This window comes from Gobius niger (genome assembly GCF_951799975.1).
Source record: "Gobius niger genome assembly, chromosome: 22".
Taxonomy (NCBI): Eukaryota; Metazoa; Chordata; class Actinopteri; order Gobiiformes; family Gobiidae; genus Gobius; species Gobius niger.
In genome coordinates, this window is record NC_136873.1 from 10,986,968 (window position 1) to 11,009,750 (window position 22,783).

At 41.8% G+C, this 22,783-nt stretch overlaps 1 protein-coding gene across 1 annotated transcript; it reads right to left on the bottom strand.

Annotated features, from left to right (window-relative positions):
- Positions 1 to 399: 399 nt before the first annotated feature.
- On the bottom strand, positions 400 to 5,057 carry LOC306981600 (zinc-binding protein A33-like; the record flags this gene model as incomplete). The annotated part of the gene is made up of 3 exons (XM_079581209.1): positions 400 to 1,245; positions 2,577 to 3,026; positions 4,794 to 5,057. The coding sequence occupies 3 exons, from the start codon at positions 5,055 to 5,057 to the stop codon at positions 400 to 402; spliced, it is 1,560 nt and encodes a 519-aa protein (XP_079437335.1).
- Positions 5,058 to 22,783: the final 17,726 nt, after the last annotated feature.

Below are 22,783 nucleotides of genomic sequence, written 5' to 3' on the forward strand. Positions count from 1 at the left end.
GTCATTTTTTTGTCATTTTTTAATCAATTTTTTGTAATTTTTTTGTCACTTTTTTGTTTTTTTTTTACAATTTTTTGTGATTTTTTCATCAATGTTTTCTCACTTTTTTGTCACATTTTTGTCAATTTCTTGTGACATTTTTGCCACTTTTTCATAAATTTTCCGTCATTTTTTTATCAATGTTTTCTCACTTTTTTGTCACATTCAGGTTCATAACTTTTAATAACTCTTAATGCCCCGTGGAAACTCTCTCCAAAAGGAACCTTCTCTTCTTCTTCAGTATCTGCACACGCTGAGGGGGTTTGTCCTCAGGAGCTTCAGTATCTGCACACACTGAGGGGGTTTGTCCTCAGGAGCTTCAGTATCTGCACACACTGAGGGGGTTTGTCCTCAGGAGCTTCAGTATCTGCACACGCTGAGGGGGTTTCTGTCGGGCTCCTTCTGTCGGATGCAGAAATACGCCGACACAGGCAGAGACAAACCTCCGCAGTGGACCTGGTGCAGACGCTTCATGGAGTCGGCGTCGTAGAAGGTCAGACTCCTGGACGAGCAGTTCAGGTAAAGGCCGAGCTTCAGGAGTCTGTCTGAGAGGAACATCTCCGTGCTGCTGTCAGCCTCACACACGAAGTACTTCTGAGCTTCATGTTTCAGGAAGTGACCTGTGATGCCCACGCACCAGAAGTCCCTGAGCCCCAGCTCCACCTCCCAGTAGTGCTGCCCTGAGGAGAACGTGCTGCTGCTGCTCACGGCCAAGCCTGGAGGAACATTCGCCCTCGGAGTAGGAGGAGGATCTGCAGAGGAATAGGCAGGACGTGTAAAAGATAATGAGCTTCCTGTAAAAGTAGCTGCAGAAGAACCGAAGAGACCACCACTATATCCAACGTTAGGAGCAGCTGTAGGAACACCGAAGACCTTACTACTATATCCAGGAGCAGCTGCTGGATAACTAGTTGATTGCCCAAAGCGCAGTGGTTTCCCGCCTTGTGGAGCCGAGTAGAAGCTCCTCTGATCTTCAGACAAAGTGACAGAGGGATCCTCAGTTTTGAGCGTGAGAGCCTCAGCTTTAGGCTCCACCTCCTGCAGCATCTCCTTCCACATGAAGAACTGCAGGTGGCTCTGATACGGACCCTGGAACTCAGGACTTGGGACCACGGCCAGGCCCGGGGTCCGCGCTTTGAACAGGTCTCCGGCCGCGGCGCTGTGCTCCTCACTCCATCTTCTCAGGAACGTCTCTGGATCAGTGACCTTCACAAAGACAGTAGGACATTGTTTCATAAAGACATAGTGAATTAATAAGTCTCTTATTGCAGGGGTTCTCAACCTGGGGGTCGCGAGACAAATTTTCGGGGGTCACCAGAGCATATAGATAAAATATGTATTTTAATATTATGGTGTCGTAGCATAAATGCTATTTTTCATTTTTTGTCATATTTTTGTCGTTTTTTGTCATTTTTTGTGATTTTTTGTCATTTTTTGGTCATTTTTTGTGATTTTTTTGTCACATTTTTGTCATTTTTTTGTCATTTTTTTGTTATTTTTTTGTCTTTTTCTTGTCTTTTTTTGTCTTTTTTTTGTCATATTTTGTCATTTTTTATGTCCTTTTTTTGTCATTTTTTTGGTCATTTTTGGTCATTTTTGGTCATTTTTGGTCATTTTTTTTGTAATTTTTTTGTCTTTTTTTGTCTTTTTTTGTCGTTTTTTTGTCATATTTTGTCATTTTTTATGTCATTTTTTTTGCCATTTTTTTGTCATTTTTTAGTAATTTTTTTGTCTTTTTTGTCATTTTTTTTCTTTTTTTTTCTTTTTTTGTCACTTTTTTGTCAATTTTTTGTCAATTTTTTGTTATTTTTTTGTCTTTTTCTTGTCTTTTTTTGTCTTTTTTTTGTCATATTTTGTCATTTTTTATGTCCTTTTTTTGTCATTTTTTTGGTCATTTTTGGTCATTTTTGGTCATTTTTGGTCATTTTTTTTGTAATTTTTTTGTCTTTTTTTGTCTTTTTTTGTCGTTTTTTTGTCATATTTTGTCATTTTTTATGTCATTTTTTTTGCCATTTTTTTGTCATTTTTTTGTAATTTTTTTGTCTTTTTTGTCATTTTTTTTCTTTTTTTTTCTTTTTTTTTCTTTTTTTGTCACTTTTTTGTCAATTTTTTGTCAATTTTTTGGTCATATTTTTGTCATATTTTTGTCCCATTTCCATCATTGTTTTCGTCTCAGTTTTGTCGCTATTTTCTCCCCTTTTTTCCAGAAGCTTTTGGACTGGGGTAAAGCCAAACTGGAGAAAACGTGCTCGGTTCAGGCGGGAGTTAAGGGGTTAATGTCCCTGTTTTCCCCATGGTCTGACCCGGGTGGGGGTCACGATCCTAATTAACTGTTATAATGGGGGTCGCGGCTCTAAAAGGTTGAGAACCACTGTCTTACTGCATATACTGATCACAATAGAGTTGGGTTTAGTCTCTCAGCTGTTTCCTAAACTCGTTTCTAGCTCTCCCAGACTCCTCCACATCCCGATAGTTCACTTGCATCATCAGAAGCTCGTCTCAGCCGGAGTTTACAGCGAGACAGACGTTTTACGTACCTCCATGATGTGAGTCCAGCTCTCCTTCAGCTCTCCGCACTCGGACAGCGCTCGCTTCATGGCGCTGAGACTTTGGCTCATGTTCTCCACGGCGTCCTCCTCTTTGAGCCTCATCTCGTTGAGGATCTGGTCCTCTCTGCGCCTCAGGAACTGGTGCATGGCGTTGAACTCCCGCTGGACCTGACTCTTCAGCTCGGCCGACCGCTCCTTCGCCTTCCTCACCTCGGCGCTCTGCGACTGGACCAGCTTCTGCGTCTCCTCTGTTTGACCCGCGATGCTGACCAGGCCCAGGTCTATGTCCCGCCTCAGCGCCGCCGCCGCCTCTCTGATTGGCTTAAACCGGTGTCCGTCGTGCGCCTCTCCGTCCCTGCAGATGATACAGGCCAGACGCTGATCTGTGACGCAGAAGAGCTTCATCCGCTCGTCGTGCTCCGGACACAGCCACGGCTCCTGGGCACAAAAGGACCAGGAAATATGAGGATTTAAGTCTCAGAGCGAAGACGTCCACAAGCACAAAACGATCAGGAAATATGAGTCATTGTCATTTTTTGGTAATTTTTTGTCATATTTTAGTCATATTTTTGTCATTTGTTTTGTAAATTTTTTTGTCATTTTTTTGTCATTTTTTGGTCACATTTTAGTCATATTTTAGTCATTTTTTTGTCATATTTTTGACATTTTTTTTGTCATTTTTTTTGTCATTTTATGTCATTTTTTTGTCATTTTTTTGTCAATTTTTGTCATATTTTAGTCATTTTTTTGTCATATTTTTTACATTTTTTTTGTCATTTTTTTTGTCATTTTATGTCATATTTTAGTCATTTTTTTGTCGTTTTTTGTCATTTTTTTGTCATATTTGTGTCATTTTTTTGTCATATTTTTGTCATATTTTTGTCATATTTTTGTCATATTTTTGTCATATTTGTGTCATATTTGTGTCATATTTTTGTCATATTTGTGTCATATTTTTGTCATATTTGTGTCATATTTTTGTCATATTTGTGTCATTTTTTGTCATTTTTTTGTCAATTTTTTTTGTCAATTTTTTTGTCATTTTTTTGTCACATTTTTGTGAATTTTTTGTCATATTTTTGTAATTTTTTGTCATATTTGTGTCATATTTTAGTCATATTTTTGTCATTTGTTTTGTAAATTTTTTTGTCATTTTTTTGTCATTTTTTGGTCACATTTTAGTCATATTTTAGTCATTTTTTTGTCATATTTTTGACATTTTTTTTGTCATTTTTTTTGTCATTTTATGTCATTTTTTTGTCATTTTTTTGTCAATTTTTGTCATATTTTAGTCATTTTTTTGTCATATTTTTTACATTTTTTTTGTCATTTTTTTTGTCATTTTATGTCATATTTTAGTCATTTTTTTGTCGTTTTTTGTCATTTTTTTGTCATATTTGTGTCATTTTTTTGTCATATTTTTGTCATATTTTTGTCATATTTTTGTCATATTTTTGTCATATTTGTGTCATATTTGTGTCATATTTTTGTCATATTTGTGTCATATTTTTGTCATATTTGTGTCATATTTTTGTCATATTTGTGTCATTTTTTGTCATTTTTTTGTCAATTTTTTTTGTCAATTTTTTTGTCATTTTTTTGTCACATTTTTGTGAATTTTTTGTCATATTTTTGTAATTTTTTGTCATATTTGTGTCATATTTTTGTCATATTTGTGTCATTTTTTGTCATTTTTTTGTCAATTTTTTTTGTCAATTTTTTTGTCATTTTTTTGTCACATTTTTGTGAATTTTTTGTCATATTTTTGTAATTTTTTGTCATATTTTTGTCATTTGTTTTGTCATTTTTTTAGTCATTTTTTTGTCAATTTTTTGGTCATTTTTTTGGTCATATTTTTGTCATATTTGTGTCATTTTTTGTCACTTTTTTGTCATTTTTTTGGCACAAAACGACCAGGAAATATATTTTGTCCCTCAGCGCCCCCTAACTAAAACATCTTCCCGAATAAGTGACTTTAATCTGATACTGGTTTGGAAATCCTGTAAAAAGTGGTAGGTGCCACTGTGTCCTGTTTCTTTCTGTTTGTCATGTATGAAATGTGCCCAAACAGACACACCCAAACCAAACCAACCAAACCGACTTGCCAGGGGGGGCGGATCAAACCCACTTCCTCATTGGCTTATCTGTAAAACACATATTGATTTCCCTATATTGTACCAGTGTTTGGTCTTATTCCCCCCGTACCTCCGCGGTGGTCCCGGGCCCCTGCTGCTGCTGCGGCCGCTCCCGGGCCTTCTGCGCCAGGCTCTTCAGGATCAGGCTGGTCGGCAGAAGCTGCAGTTCGCGCGCGGGGGGGCAGGGCGCGCGGCACTGGGGGCACTTGCCCTCGGGCACGGCCGTGATGCAGCCGCGGCAGAACGAGTGGCCGCAGGGCAGGGTGAGCGGCTCCGTGAAGATGGACAGACACACCGGGCACGTCAGCTCCTCCGCGTAAAGAGCGCTCGCCATGGCCGCACGAGACTGACTGTTACTGCTACTACTACTACAACTACTACTACTACTACTACTACTACTACTACTACTACTACTGCTGCTACTACTACTACTACTACTACTACTACTACTACTACTACTACTACTACTACTACTACTACTGTCACTGCTGCTGCTGCTGCTGGGACTGCGCGCTCTAAGTTTCGATTTCGTCACTTTTATTTGGCTTCGTCACGTGACTTTGCGGCAGCGGCGGAATAGAAACCAAACAGATGAGAGGCCTGTGTTTTACTGACAAAAAAAGGACAAAAATGTGACCAAAAATGACCAAAAAAAATGACAAAAATGTGACAAAATGTGATAAAAATGCAATAAAAAAATGACGAAAAAGTGATGGAAATGTGACAAAAAAGTGACGAAAAATTAATGAAAAAGTGGCAAAAATGTCACAAAAAATTGATAAAAAAAATGACTAAAAAATGACAAAAATGGATTAAAAAAAAGACAAAAATGTGACAAAAAAAATATTAAAAATGATTAAAAAATGACAAAAAAATGACAAAAAATGACAAAAAAAATTATTTAAAAAATGACAAAAATGTGACAAAATGTGATAAAAATGCAATAAAAAAATGGACGAAAAAATGATGGAAATGTGACAAAAAAGTGACGAAAAATTAATGAAAAAGTGGCAAAAATGTCACAAAAAATTGATTAAAAAATGACTAAAAAATGACAAAAATGGATTAAAAAAAAAGACAAAAATGTGACAAAAAAATTATTAAAAATGACAAAAAAATGACAAAAAAATGACAAAAAAATGACCAAAAAAAATGATTAAAAAATGACAAAAATGTGACAAAATGTGATAAAAATGCAATAAAAAAATGACGAAAAAGTGATGGAAATGTGACAAAAAAGTGACGAAAAATTAATGAAAAAGTGGCAAAAATGTCACAAAAAATTGATAAAAAAAATGACTAAAAAATGACAAAAATGGATTAAAAAAAAGACAAAAATGTGACAAAAAAAATATTAAAAATGATTAAAAAATGACAAAAAAATGACAAAAAATGACAAAAAAAATTATTTAAAAAATGACAAAAATGTGACAAAATGTGATAAAAATGCAATAAAAAAATGGACGAAAAAATGATGGAAATGTGACAAAAAAGTGACGAAAAATTAATGAAAAAGTGGCAAAAATGTCACAAAAAATTGATTAAAAAATGACTAAAAAATGACAAAAATGGATTAAAAAAAAAGACAAAAATGTGACAAAAAAATTATTAAAAATGACAAAAAAATGACAAAAAAATGACAAAAAAATGACCAAAAAAAATGATTAAAAAATGACAAAAATGTGACAAAATGTGATAAAAATACAATTTAAAAAAACGACGAAAAAATGATGGAAATGTGACAATAAAGTGACGAAAAATTAATGAAAAAGTGGCAAAAATGTCATAAAAATGTCACAAAAAATGTATTAAAAAAACACCAAAAAGTGACAAAAAAGTGACAAAAAATGACGAAAAATGACTAAAAAATGACAAAAAAAAGTTACAAAAATGAGTCACTTTTATTTGGCTTGGTCACGTGACTTTGCGGCGGAATAGAAACCTAACCCTGACGAGAGGTCCGTGTTTTACAAGCGCGGATCTGCCGTTTCCTGTGCGTAAAAGCGCGCTGCACGTCTGCGCGCTTTGGAGAGGCTTCAGTCTGTTGTGTTACTAGGTGTGTTTGAGATGAGCCAAACGGACGCAGTTTTGACAGCCGACTGCAGACTCTCGGTGCCGGTTAGAAATCTAAAATCCAACCCACCATATTAAAATTCAAATTAAAGTCTTTGACAAGCATATCAATTAAGATGTGTGGTTGGATGGTATTAAAAGCCGAAGAAAAGTCTAAGAATAGGAGCCGAGCATGCGCCTTTGTGTTTTCCACGTGTTTGAGGACAAAGTTCAAGAGGGTGGCCGTGGCATCCTCCACCCCACGACCAGCCCGATAGGCGAACTGAAGAGGGTCAAGCAAGTCCTCTACCTTAGGAAGAAGTTCTGTTTTCATCAGTCTCTCAAAGGACTTCATAACTAATGAAGTAAGAGCCACTGGTCTAAAATCATTGAAAACTTTGGGGCGTTTGATTTTGGCCAGAGGAATTATTGTGCTCTGTTTCCATATGTTTGGCACCCTCTGTTGGCTGATTGACAGCTGAAAAATATAAAAAAAAGACAGGGCCTAATTGTTCAGCACAGGAGGACAGCAGCCGGCCACAGATGTTATCTGGCCCTGGACTTCTATCTCACAAACTTGAACAAACAAACGAATGGGAAAGTTTCCTCTGATGAAGAATGACGTCTCTGGAGTAAAGGAAACAGAGCAGGAGGTGAATGACTTTTATTTAGGATAAACTTTAAATGAACGCGATATCTGAACGAGACGCTGCGTGATCTGAGGCTCTCGTTGTTCTGCATATGGAGCGGTCGGATGGGCTTCAGACTTTTTTTCTCCGCCCCCGTTGCGCCGGCTACTCTCGCTGATCATCCAGGCGAGCCGCAACGGCATCTGTGTTTAAGATGCCGAGTAGCCGGCAAGTCATGTGACTCGAGTCTCCCACCTCTGGAAGTTACTGCACCGCCCTCCTATTGAGAAACGCTGCGCTGATCTCCAGTGGAGGGTGGTGCATGGGGCTGTGGCTACGAACAGACATGTGGCCCACTTTGACCCCGGGACAAAGAGCAGCAGTTCTTTTTTCTTCCCTAACGATTATGTCACGGAGAAAAGTGCGTTTGGCTACGAGGACTTTATTCACCCTTCCTAAAGAAGAGGCCACTCAACAGAAGTTGTTTTTTCTCTCCGGGATTCGGCGACTTTCACCAAAACAGTCGTTTTCTGTGACTGTCTCTGATGGATGTTTGTGAAGCTTCACCTGAACCAAAGTGGATTCACCTTTATAACCATCGCCCGTCCCATAATGTAAACACCTGATGGACCAGAGCGGAGACTCAATCAGAACACGTGTTGGGCATTGATGTCACATGGTCATGATGTAAGAAGACACAGACACTCAGGCTGATGCTGAGAGGAAAACCTTTAATCCTCAGGTAGAACCCAGAGCTACAGCAGTGAAGTGAATGTGTTCATTACATGCTGGGGGCACATTTGCACAGGCAGCCCCCCAGAGTCAGGGACACTTTCCGAGTTGCATCTTTGGCACAGATGAAGTTCACCTGCTCTGTCTTCATGGCATCATTCCACCTCGTTGTGTCTGAAAAGAAAGAGAGAAAGAAATAATCAAAGTTTAGTTTCGTGAAGAACTTTACAAATGATCTGTAAAGGGCTACAAACATGATGGTGTGTAGCTTCTTTATTGGGGAGCATCTTTTGTTCTATTTTTCTTTTGAACTGATGAACCGTTACCTTCCCAATTGATCGAAACGAAGTTCTCATTGCCTCCCCAGTTGTCCGGCTGACCTGCAGCCCAGTTAGAGTAGTCCCAAGCAGACCCGTCGCTCCACATCCACGCACTTTCCTGAAGACAATTTCACACACGACATTTCAACTCTCAACGCCTCGGCTCCGTCAGCAGGATCTAAGCGATGTTTGAATCAAGTCTGACCTGAACTGCGTCGTGTCCACCGATCCAGGCCACCCGATCAAATGGGTTGGCCTTTGTGATCAGGCTGACGGCGAAGGCGTTCTCCTCAGCGCTGTGGATGGAGGCCAGGTGTGCGCCGTGAGACTGGCAGCGCTTCTGGAGAAAGACACACGAGACACGTATGTAGGAGGTTCTCTTTATCAGCTGCTTTACTGAAGATGACTGGTTTGGAAGCTAAGAAGAGAGAGTTCAGTCACTGAGCTTCAGCTACTGGAGCGATGGCACTGAGTAGGACCTGTTTGGGTTCTGTTTAAGGCTGGGTTAAACTAAAGGGCACATATAAAGACATGTTATTCTGTAAAAGTGTTTCAAACTTCCATCCATCCATCCATCCGTTTTCTTGCTTTATCCGGTGCCAGGTCGCGGGGGCAGCGTCTCAGCAGAGACGCCCAAACTTCCCGATCCACACACACCTCCTCCAGCTGTTCTGACCCCGAGGCCACACCTCCTCCAGCTGTTCTGACCCCGAGGCCACACCTCCTCCAGCTGTTCTGACCCCGAGGCCACACCTCCTCCAGCTGTTCTGACCCCGAGGCCACACCAGGCCAGCTCGGAGACATAGTCCCACCACCGTGTCCTGGGTCTTCAACGAGGCCTTGTCCCACTAGGACATGCCTGGAACACCTCCCGCGGGAGGCGACCAGGAGGTATCCGGAACAGATGCCCAAGCCACCTCAGCTGCTCCTTTCGACGTGAAGGAGCAGCGACTCTACTCCGAGCTCCTCCCGGGTAACTGAGCTCCTCACCCCCAGCCACCCTGCGAAGGAAACTCATTTCGGCCGCTTGTATTCGCGATCTTGTCCTTTCGGTCATGACCCAAATCTCATGACCATAGGTGAGGATCACATGACCATAGGTGAGGATCACATGACCATAGGTGAGGATCACATGACCATAGGTGAGGATCACATGACCATAGGTGAGGATCACATGACCATAGGTGAGGGTCACATGACCATAGGTGAGGATCACATGACCATAGGTGAGGATCACATGACCATAGGTGAGGATCACATGACCATAGGTGAGGATCACATGACCATAGGTGAGGATCACATGACCATAGGTGAGGGTCACATGACCATAGGTGAGGGTCACATGACCATAGGTGAGGGTCACATGACCATAGGTGAGGATCACATGACCATAGGTGAGGATCACATGACCATAGGTGAGGATCACATGACCATAGGTGAGGGTCACATGACCATAGGTGAGGATCACATGACCATAGGTGAGGATCACATGACCATAGGTGAGGATCACATGACCATAGGTGAGGATCACATGACCATAGGTGAGGATCACATGACCATAGGTGAGGATCACATGACCATAGGTGAGGGTCACATGACCATAGGTGAGGATCACATGACCATAGGTGAGGATCACATGACCATAGGTGAGGGTCACATGACCATAGGTGAGGATCACATGACCATAGGTGAGGGTCACATGACCATAGGTGAGGATCACATGACCATAGGTGAGGATCACATGACCATAGGTGAGGGTCACATGACCATAGGTGAGGATCACATGACCATAGGTGAGGATCACATGACCATAGGTGAGGATCACATGACCATAGGTGAGGATCACATGACCATAGGTGAGGATCACATGACCATAGGTGAGGGTCACATGACCATAGGTGAGGGTCACATGACCATAGGTGAGGATCACATGACCATAGGTGAGGATCACATGACCATAGGTGAGGGTCACATGACCATAGGTGAGGATCACATGACCATAGGTGAGGGTCACATGACCATAGGTGAGGATCACATGACCATAGGTGAGGATCACATGACCATAGGTGAGGATCACATGACCATAGGTGAGGATCACATGACCATAGGTGAGGATCACATGACCATAGGTGAGGGTCACATGACCATAGGTGAGGATCTCATGACCATAGGTGAGGATCACATGACCATAGGTGAGGGTCACATGACCATAGGTGAGGATCACATGACCATAGGTGAGGGTCACATGACCATAGGTGAGGATCACATGACCATAGGTGAGGGTCACATGACCATAGGTGAGGATCACATGACCATAGGTGAGGGTCACATGACCATAGGTGAGGGTCACATGACCATAGGTGAGGATCACATGACCATAGGTGAGGGTCACATGACCATAGGTGAGGGTCACATGACCATAGGTGAGGATCACATGACCATAGGTGAGGGTCACATGACCATAGGTGAGGGTCACATGACCATAGGTGAGGGTCACATGACCATAGGTGAGGGTCACATGACCATAGGTGAGGATCACATGACCATAGGTGAGGATCACATGACCATAGGTGAGGGTCACATGACCATAGGTGAGGATCACATGACCATAGGTGAGGGTCACATGACCATAGGTGAGGATCACATGACCATAGGTGAGGGTCACATGACCATAGGTGAGGGTCACATGACCATAGGTGAGGATCACATGACCATAGGTGAGGATCACATGACCATAGGTGAGGGTCACATGACCATAGGTCATAGCTCCGTCTTCACCACGACAGACCGATACAGCGACCGCATCACTGCTGACGCCGCACCGATCCGTCTGTCCATCTCACGCTCCATCCGTCCCTCACTCGTGAACAAGACCCCGAGATACTTGAACTCCTCCACTTGAGGTCAGGACTCCCCACCGACCTGTACAGGGGAAGGAGAACCATGGCCTCAGATTTGGAGGAGCTGATCCTCATCCCGGCCGCTGCACACTCGGCTGCAAACCGCCCCAGAGCAGCTGAAGGTCCCACAGAACAACATCATCTGCAAACAGCAGAGATGAGACTCTGAGGCTCCCAAACCGGACGCCCTCCGGCCCCTCCGGCCCCTCCGGCCCCTCCGGCCCCTGGCTGCGCCGAGAAACTCTGTCCATAAAAGTCATGAACAGAACCGGTGACAAAGGGCAGCCCTGAGGAGACCAACACGCACCGGGAACAGGTCTGACTTACTGCCGGCAATGAACCACGAGGGCTCCGGACCCCATACTCCCGGAGCACCCCTCACAGGACACCATGAGGGCCCCGGACCCCATACTCCCAGAGCACCCCCCACAGGGCACCACGAGGGCCCCGGACCCCATACTCCCGGAGCACCCCCCACAGGGCACCACGAGGGCCCCGGACCCCATACTCCCGGAGCACCCCCCACAGGGCACCACGAGGGCCCCGGACCCCATACTCCCGGAGCACCCCCCACAGGGCACCACGAGGGCCCCGGACCCCATACTCCCGGAGCACCCCCCACAGGGCACCACGAGGGCCCCGGACCCCATACTCCCGGAGCACCCCCCACAGGACACCACGAGGGCCCCGGACCCCATACTCCCGGAGCACCCCCCACAGGGCACCACGAGGCCCCGGACCCCATACTCCCGGAGCACCCCCACAGGGCACCACGAGGGCCCCGGACCCCATACTCCCGGAGCACCCCCCACAGGGCACCACGAGGGACACGGTCGAACGCCTTCTCCAGATCCACAAAACACATGTGGACTGGTTGGGCGAACTCCCACGAACCCTCAAGCACCCGATGAAGGGTATAGAGCTGGTCCAGTGTGCCACGACCAGGACGAAAACCGCATTGTTCCTCCTGGATCCGAGGTTCAACTATCGGCCGGATCCTCCTCTCCAGCACCCTGGAATAGACCTTACTGGGGAGGCTGAGGAGGGTGATCCCGACCCTCCGATCCCCCTTCTTAAAGAGAGGGACCACCACCCCGGTCTGCCAATCCAGAGGCACTGTCCCCGACCGCCACACGATGTTGCAGAGACGTGTCAGCCAAGACAGTCCTACAACATCCAGATAGTTTCCAGATAGTTTCAAACTTCGTTCATATAAAACACTTTTGTTACGTGTTGCCTTTATATGTCCACCTGATGTAGCGTTGTGAGTTTTCCAGAGTGGAGGTCCTGAACCACCACTGAGAACTGCATGAACTCATCATGAAAGATAAAGTGTCACCAAGAGTAGAGTCATTGTTATTATCAGTGCTGTACCTCTGCTTGTGGCCAAGTCGACTTAGAAACAAAGAACTTGAAACAGCGAGTTCCAAACGGACTCCAGCCCTCAGGACAGTCTGTATTCAAATAATATTCATCAAAATAAAAGAATCATAATACTGTATATCAAAGTGAATGGAGTCAAACTCACCGTGGTCATTTTCCGCCGCCTGTGAGTGAAGAACAATGAACAGAGTTATTAACCTCTTAACTCCCGCCTGAACTAAGAGGATCTTTTTCCTCACGTCATCAGATTTTTTTTCCAGCATTTTATTTGTTGGGTATTCAACTCATTTTTGTCATTTTTTTTGTCATTTTTTGTTATATTTTTGTTATTTTTTCGTCAATTTTTTATCAAATTTTTGTCACATTTTTATCACTTTTTTTTCCATTTTTTTGTCAATTTTTTACCAAAGCATATTAGGTCTTTTACCTTCTAGTGCGCGGAACCTGTTGTTCGTTGTGAGAAAGTACCAGCCACGGTCTGGTTATAATCTGTGTGAATGATTTTGACACTCTGTGATTGCCTTTCCTAAAATGAACATTTAAGTGGGTGACAAATTTTATATGAATTTCCTGAGTATCCAAGAGACCAAGTGGATGAGAATATTTACTGTTTAATTCGGAAACATTGGATTAGATACAGCAAAAGTTGTAAATTGACATCCTGGGGAGATATCCTAGTAAAATGTACATTCATGGAAAAGTTAGAAAAACTTAGTTACTTAGTTACATGAGTAAAACCTAATGTAAACATGAAAGTAATGCCAACTAAACCTAATAAACTCAAAGGTCCGAAATGGTCGAATAATGCTTTGTCGATGTGCAAACAAATAAGTCTTGGAGTGTTTTTCAATAGACAAGACAAAAGTAACAAATCAATGCGAGACATGTAATTGATCGTGTGTTACGAAGTTTGAATAAACGGCACAACCTCTAAGAGGAAAAACTAGACTAGGGTTTCCTTCTGGCCAGCACAAAGTCCTGGCAGAGAGAGAAGGAATATCTGGGTTTAATTAAACACAGAAGCTATATCCATCCAACTCTGACCACTTATACAGAGCTACGTCAAGGACGAGATATAGGGGAATAGACGGGAATAAATAATTTCCATATATTTATTTTATTCTATTTGTTTATTTGGGTGCGTTAGTTCAAGGTGATGAACATACATAGATGTAAACATGCTATGTCAAAATTGTAGCCTTGAGAAAATTACGCATGTTTCTAAATCTAAATCTAAATCTAAATCTGACACTGTATTAATCTCTGTAGAGAAATGAGTTCTCTGCATTTGACCCATCCTCAGTGTGGCATGGGGCGACCTGTGAGCTGCCAGCCTGGGCCGGCGCTCGGGGACCCGTCTCCATGATGTGGGGCCAGGCTGGTGGTCAGAAACACCTTCGAGCTGTGAGGCACGAGCACTAACCGCTGTGCCACCGTGCCCTTTAAGTGGCAAGACCTAAGGTTACTTTGAAAATTAAGTAAAGTTCTGTTGCCCTGCATTAATTTGACCTGTACTCATACAACTGAGTCCAGGCCAAACCAGCAAACCTCTTAAGAGAAATAGAACTTTTAAGTTAAAAATAGATAAAGATAATTTTTTTTATCGCCATGACACTCAGATGTTATGTTAATATAACCTAATATTGGACTAGATATTCGCTAATGATAATAATAAAAATAAGGTTATAATAATCAGAAAAAGAAATCAAATAAAACAAAAAAACAAACTTTAAAGTATTTGTGATGTTATGGAAAAAAAAGGGAAGAACTGCGATAGCAGGAATAACAAAGAATCAGTTTGAACTGTATGGCTAAGTAATACAGAATAAGAACTAAAGACCTTTTGATATTACCAAACATAACAATCATGTGTGCATTTCAAGTCAATAGAATGAACCTCTCCGGAATTCCATTATATGAAGCTGAACAAAGCAAAGATATTTTAGAAGGCTCTCTCTAAAAGGAGAAGGAGAACAGGGCATTAGATCACTAGAAAAAATAATATTTTTATTCTTGAAAATAAAGGAGAAGAATTTCCCACTGTTTATAGCAAATCATATTGACAGCGCTGCCACCACAATCAAAATTCACATAAGTTTTAGTGATTGATTGATAAGTATTCTTGATGTTATTGGTGCATCACTCCTGAAGTCTCAGTGTTGTGCAGAATCTGATATCCTTTTGATCGCGTCAATAACAAAGACGGACCGCCAGAGGAAGGACACCTCACAGACTATCATATACCTCGTTTGCCAATGGGGGGGGGCACGAGGCGACACTGGCAAAGAATGCACTGCCACTCAGCGGTTAGAGTTTGGAACTCTCTACAAGAAAGACTCATACGATCATGAACTTGGAAAAACAAGAAAGAACTTTTATCCATGTGGGACTGGTCATGATGGATTATAAGCCGTACTTTGTTCCATGTTCACACAAGTTTATCCTAAAGGAGGAATCAAGACAGAGACTGTAAATTCCATGTTTATGGCATGATGGACACACTCGAGTCCACTCATCACGTTGAAGTTTGATCCCTACATGTCCGACAAGAAATCGGGAATCTGTTCTGTGTTTCCAGAGACGACAGAAAGGTGTGCGGGCATGGGGGGCGGGTGGGGGCGGGTGGAAAGTGTGTGGGTATGGGAAGGCGGGTGGAAAGTGAGTGGGTATGGGAAGGCGGGTGTGTGTAGATGTAAAGTGTGTGGGTTTTAGAAGGGTTAGGGCTATGCGAGTGAGTGCAGGGGTGAATGTGCAGAACAAGTGTTAAGGACAGAGGATGGAAATTAGCTTGAGCTATAATCCTGCATCTTAAGTATACTGTACTTTGTGTAAATGCATTGTCCCTTTTAAATAAATAAATACAAAAATACAAAATACAATATTTTGCTCGGTAAACTACCAAAAATGGACACCATCCGAGAGTTTGGGATTAGTATGCAAACTTATGTATCCAGAAAACATAAGCTTTGGAAACATATACATTAAAACAACACAATAATCAAAGACAAAAAAAAAGAAAAAGGAAAAAAAACTAAAACGTAAATACAGAAAACAGGCATAACTACGATTGTGTGTTTTTTTGTTGCTATTTTCCCACCTTTTTCCCAGAAGCTTTTGGATTGGGGTAAAGCCAAACTGGAGAAAATGTGCTCGGTTCAGGCGGGAGTTAAGGGGTTACAGCCTGATGAAACAGACAGAATGATAAATAAACTTACAGCTCCTGTGGTCAGCAGAGCGGTCACACAGAGGAGGGCGGTCAGTGGGCAGAGGGCAGACATCTGAAATCATCAGGTACAAGTGAGAAGAAGATCTGTGTGTGAAAGACCTGAGCCGTGAGGAGACTTACCTTCACTTCAGGTCAGTGACTGAAGGACCGGAGAAGAGCAGCAGCTTTTATAGAGCCGTGAGGGACGACTTCCCATCATCGTTTATTTACTGAAGGACAGTTCACCGCCGGTCAGTCACACGTGTAAACACAGTCTGACCGTAAGCTCCCCGTCTCTAACCTTTAACCCCGACATCAACCCAGCATATTTCTACACTTTGGCTTCATCCAAATCTAAAAGCATCAAAGCAACAAAAAGCGACATTTCCATTTTCCCTTCGAGCCCAAATGTATAATTCAGTGAGAGTCACCGTGGCAACCATAGCTCCTCAAACTCAACACTGAGGACATTTATCACCATTTCATAAAAACAGTTTAAAGGGGGGGTATTCTGCAAAATGGATTTTTTCAAGCTTTCCATCCTGTTATTCTGTCACTCCCTCATTAAAAACATGGCTGAAGTGTTGCCTTGGCACATTCACGTATTTCTGAGTAATCTGTAAAAACTCTGATGGCGGCCATTTTAGGGATAGGTTTGCCTGAGTCCTCCTAGGAACGCCCCCACCTCCTGGAGACGCCTCCGAGCTTTGGTCACCAGCCGAGTAACCAACCACTGCTCCTCAGCAGAACCCCCTCCCCACTGATGCCACAGACAGCGTGTGGAGGGGGCGTGTCTAAAGGCTCAGAGGTTCTTAACCTCTTAACTCCCGCCTGAACCGAGAGGATCTTTTCCCTCACGTCATCAGATTCTTTTTCCATAATTTTTTTGTTGGGTGTTCAACGCATTTTTGTCAATTTTTTGAAATTTTTAGTCATTTTTTGTCAATTTTTTAATAAATTTTTTGTCAATTTTTTTTCATTTTTTCGTCATTTTTTGGTAAATTTTTTTAATCAATTTTTTGTAATTTTTTTTCAAATTTTTATCACATTTTTGTCATTTTTTCGTCATTTTTTAATCAAATTTTTGTCATTTTTTTTGTCACATTTTTTTCATTTTTTCGTCATTTTTTCGTCATTTTTGTCACTTCAGGCGGGAGTTAAGAGGTTAAAGAGACAGAGGCCTATTTCAAGACATTCACTACAGCCATTTTGAGAGAGACATTTAACTCCTTAACTCCCGCCTGAACCGAGAGCATTTTCTCCAGTTTGGCTTTACCCCAATCCAACTTTTATTAACGTTACAATTACGATCCTTAATCCAAAATCCAGACTGAAGAAAATGCAGCAGTTCCTTTGACTCGTCATTGTTTGACAAACAGACTTTGAGCTTAATCCTGTAAACACAAAGCAATGACGGGAAAAGTCAGGCCGTTTACGATCGATCAGTCAAATAATGAGTCAATGATTAAAATGATTCATGGATCCAGATGTTCAAGGCTGCTCAGTCTGTACAAATGTCGTTTAGCATCACCCAAATCTAAAAGCTTCTTATAAAAGCAGCAACAGAAACGGATCAAAACAATCATCAAACATGTGGCAAAAAACAACAAAACAAGAGACAAAAGAGCTACAAAAACAGGATTCTCTGGACCCGGAGGCTTCAGGAAGTGAATCACATGCACGGGCATCGGATCCATTCCCTTTGGACTCCTCCACTTTCACCATGTGGATTTTCGTTGACTTTACTTTTACGTAAAGTTCAGCCTGGGCCTCTTGGGTCGACCCGTCATTCCCACACTTTTTAATACCGATATTCTGACACGTTTAGAGCCTGTTCAGTTTGCAACACCTGTATCCTTAAAAGGAACAGGCCAGTGTTTTTACACACTGAGATCTGTTCTTACCTGAGCTTAGACGAGTTGATGTGTACCTGTCTGGTCTTTATGTGTGCCCTCAGTCACGCAAAACGACCAAAAGATAGTTAGCATTTAGCCTCTCCCGGTATATTCCTCCTGGCTCCAGACGGGGGGAAGTTAGAAGTGACCGAGCTCGTCCACAAAGACCAGACGGGTACAGATCAACTCGTCTAAACTTCTTCTCTTTCACTATAACACGTTTATTTCCCCACATGGGGGTGTTATTCACACTGACCCAGGTCTCACTGATGTGAAACTGGCCCTGAGGCTCATGGAACAAAAGACTCACTTTTGTTGTGTGATATTTGATGTATTTTTAATGTGCAAAGATCGTTCTTGTTAGACTTAAAGATTCCAAACATTTCACTATGAAGAGAAGCTAAAAGCTCATTATGTGAGGGATCATTATCGGGAAAACAAGTGCCTTCAGGGGGAAGCGTCTTGTTTCACTTTCCGAAAATATATAGTTTATGGTGCCCGCGTAAACACTGTTTTCATGTGGGAACATTTCTTTCTTTCTTTCTTTCTTTCTTTCTTTCTTTCTTTCTTTCTTTCTTTCTTTCTTTCTTTCTTTCTTTCTTTCTTTCAATTGCAATTTTCCCCCAGTGAACATCGACGAAAAGTTGATCATGTTTTTGTCAGGTGTTAAAGTCACAGTCCTAAACACTCTCATTAGGCAAATTCAAATTTGGTGCGATAGCGCCCCCTATAGGAATAATATGGTGAGTACAAATATTTGTTTTACGAAAATTAAAATAATTTGGCACCAAAGTTTATTTAGTCGCTCCGATCAGAAAAGTCAATCACGCCTATGCCATATTTTTCACGGTGTTGCCGTAGCGATAACCAGAATGTCCCATTTTATTCTGATGGAAAAATGTTAAACTCCATAATTCAGCAACATGTGCTTTTTCTACTGTATCTCCTCCGAGGAAAACCTGGTGAAGAAGATCTAGAGAACAACAGCAGTTTTCCATAAATAAACCACACACGCCACAAGTGCCACAACACCAGGTCTGAGCTGAGTTTTAAGGAGACATTTCCATCATGTCAGTCTTTACCTCCTGATGATGCTCCGTGTGGAGCCACAGCTCAGTCCAAAAGAAAGAAGCACATTTTACAGGGCGCAGAGCAACTTTTTTTTTTTTTTCCAATTCAGCCGCTCCAAGAATCCTGCAGCTGTACAAATGTTCCACTACAGTTTTCTTGTAACTGCTGCATAACTCTGCAACTCCTCCGCAGCCGATATGATAGTTTCTGATCAATTACAGTGCCTCTGGAAAGTATTCATGCACCTTGGACTTTTGCACATTTTGTCATGTTTACAACCCTAAACATAAAGATTTTATTTTGATTTTTTTACTGAACGTTCACACACAAGTAACTGTTCTTTCAGGCCCTCAGAGCTGTGGTCAGAGTGCATCGGTCACTAAACAACATCATGACTTTGGAGCACCAGAGAGGTCAGGGATAAAGCTGTGGAGAAGTTTAAAGCAGCGTTAAGTTATACAAAGATTTCCCAAGATTTAAACATCTCCCGGAGCAACTGTTCAATCCATCATTCAGAAATGGAAAGAGTAAAGCACCACTGCCAACTTACCAAGACACGGCTGTTCACGTAAACTAACAAACTGAACAAGGAGACACTGGTCAGAAATACAACCAAGTGCCCCAAGATAACTCTGGAGGAACTGTGAAGTCCTGCTGCTGAGCTGGGGGAATCTGTACATGGGACAACTATAAGTCGTATCTACACAGATCTGGCCTTCATGGACGAGTGGAAGAAGAAAGCCATTATTGAAAGGAGGCCATAAGAAATCCTGTTTGAAGTTTGTAGAAGTCATATGGAGGACACAGCTCCATGTGGAAGAAGGAGCTTTGGTCAGATGAGACAAACGTTATGTGTGGAGCAAACCTGACACTGCTCATGGTCCTGAGTGCACCATCCCCAGTGTCAGATATACGGGGGGGAGCATCATGCTGTGGGGCTGCTTTTCCTCAGTGGGGACTGGGGAGACTGTAAGAATAGTTGTGAAGATGGATGGAGCCAAATACAGAGACATTTTGGAGGAAAACCTGCTGGAGTCAGAAAGAGAACTGAGGCTGGGGCGGAGATTCACCTTCAGCAGGACAATGACCCGAAACACAAAGATAAATCTACAATGGAATGGCTCAATAAAAACATTCAGTAAAAAAAACTAAATAAATTATGTATGTTTAGGGTTGTAAACATGACAACATGTGCAAAAGTTCAAGGTGTATGAATACTTTCCAGAGGCACTGTAGAGCAATAATATCAGTGAACTAGAGAGAGGCTGGAAAACCTCTGAGGACTAAACTGTTCCCATGTGGAGGCAGGAGAATGAAGGCCACGGGAGTCTTTGTTTGCTTTTTGCTCAGTTTATTTCAACCCAGAGTTTTATTGATGTTTTTGGTCTGTTTCACCTTTATCCCCTCATTTCACCCTCAAATACAACATCCTCAGACTCTTGTTCTGAGCAAAAGGCCCAGTTACATTCTGATTCACAGCCACTCGCTTTAAATCACAACACACAGACTCCGATGCCACTCAACATTACACAAAACCTCAACCTGCAAAATGAACATAACAAATAAATGCACAGTGACAGTGTTTTCCTCAGCATCGATCACTGATATATTAACCCTTTATTAGTTTGCACAACCATTTGGTAGAAGACGCTTTATCGAATCAAATGTTGTTCTCAATCTGACTATCTCTACATTTCGGTTCAATTGCGTAAAACTCCAGATATCCAGTTTGGGGTTAGACCAGTATAGACCAAGATTGGACTGGTTTAGAGCAGGTTTGGACTGGTTTAGACCTGTTTTGGACTGGTTTAGACCTGGTTTGAACTGGTTTAGACCTGGTTTGAACTGGTTTAGACCTGGTTTGAACTGGTTTAGACCTGGTTTGAACTGGTTTAGACCTGTTTTGGACTGGTTTAGACCTGGTTTGAACTGGTTTAGACCTGGTTTGAACTGGTTTAGACCTGGTTTGAACTGGTTTAGAGCAGGTTTGAACTGGTTTAGAGCAGGTTTGAACTGGTTTAGACCTGGTTTGAACTGGTTTAGACCTGGTTTGAACTGGTTTAGACCTGGTTTGAACTGGTTTAGACCTGGTTTGGACTGGTTTAGAGCAGGTTTGGACTGGTTTAGACCTGGTTTGAACTGGTTTAGACCTGGTTTGAACTGGTTTAGACCTGGTTTGAACTGGTTTAGACCTGGTTTGGACCTGTTTAGACCTGTTTTTGACTGATTTAGACCTGGTTTTGACTGGTTCATGCTGCTTTGACAGGTTATGACTGATGTAGACCTGGTTTGGACTGATTTAGAGCAGGTTTGGACCAGTTTAGACCTGTTTTGGACCAGTTTCGACCTGTTTTGGACCTGTTTAGACCTGTTTTGGACCGGTTTTGACCTGGTTTGAACCTGTTTAGACCTGTTTTGGACCGGTATAGACCTGGTTTTGACTGGTTCATGCTGGGTTAGATCAGGTTTGGACTGGTTTAGAGCAGATAACTGGGAGGTCTATCAAGATTAAAGGTTAAAGATTATATAAACTTAAGCCCATACAAACATGTTTATAGGATATGAGATCACTGTGTTTAAACCTCACACACTCTGACCCTTTGTCAAATACTTTATAGGCAGATTTATTCCATTTAAAAACAAAGCCGTCTGAAGCTCCGCCCACTGCAGCTCTCTCTCTCTCAGTGGAGTCAGTCTGAGGTTCTGCCCCCAGCTGCTCATCTTCAGGAGACTTCATTACTACATCCAGCTGTTGAGGAGCAGAGAACAGAGAGGATTCAATTAAACATATTAGATTCAGGAGGGATTTTATGCTTAGAGAGAGAGAGACTGAGAGAGACTGAGAGAGACTGAGAGAGACTGAGAGAGACTGAGAGAGACTGAGAGCAGAGCCGTGGGAAGATGTTTTAGTTAGGGGGCGCTGAGGGACAAAATGTTACCCCAAAATACTTTTCCTGTGCATAAATCCTGTTTATTAACCTCTTAACTCCCGCCTGAACCTAGAGCATTTTCTCCTGTTCAGCTTTACCCAAATCCTGTAGGCCAGTGTAACGCCTCATTTGAAAGACCTACAAAACTAAATGGATCTTTTTCCTCACGTCAGATTTTTTTTCAGCACTTTTTTTGTCTCATTTATGTCAAGTTTTCGTGACTTTTTTGTCACTTTTTAGTCAAATTATTCACATTTTTTTGTCAAATTCTTATCACTTTCTCGTCCATTTTTTTCGTCAATTTTTTCTCACTTTTTTGTCAAACTTCTGTCAATTTTTGTCTTTTTTTTTTTTAAATGTCACTTTTTCATCAAATTATTCACATTTTTTTTGTCAAATTCTTATCATGTTTTCGTTCATTTTTTCTCAATTTTTCGTCAAATTTTTCGTCCATTTTTTTTCCATTTTTCATCAAATTTGTGTCCATTTTTTTCATTAAAAAAAAAATCGTCACTTTTTCATCAAACTATTCACATTTTTTTTCAGATTTTTTGTCATTTTTGGTACATTTTTTGTCACTTTTTCTTCAAATGATTCACATTTTTTTGTCAAATTCTTATTACTTTTTCGTCAAATTTTTCGTCAAATTTTTCGTCAAATTTTTCTCACTTTTTTCTCAATTTTTCGTCAAATTTTTCTCCTGTTTTTGTTCATTCTTTGTCACTTTTTCATCAATGTTTTCTCACTTTTTTCACATTTTCGTCATTGTTTTCGTCTCAGTTTTGTCGCTATTTTCACACCTTTTTCCCAGAAGCTTTTGGATTGGGGTAAAGCCAAACTGGAGAAAATGTGCTCGGTTCAGGCGGGAGTTAAGGGGTTGATATTGCCTGCAGTTCACAAACTGTCCACCACGGGGTGCTGCAGAGACTGAGAGAGACTAAGA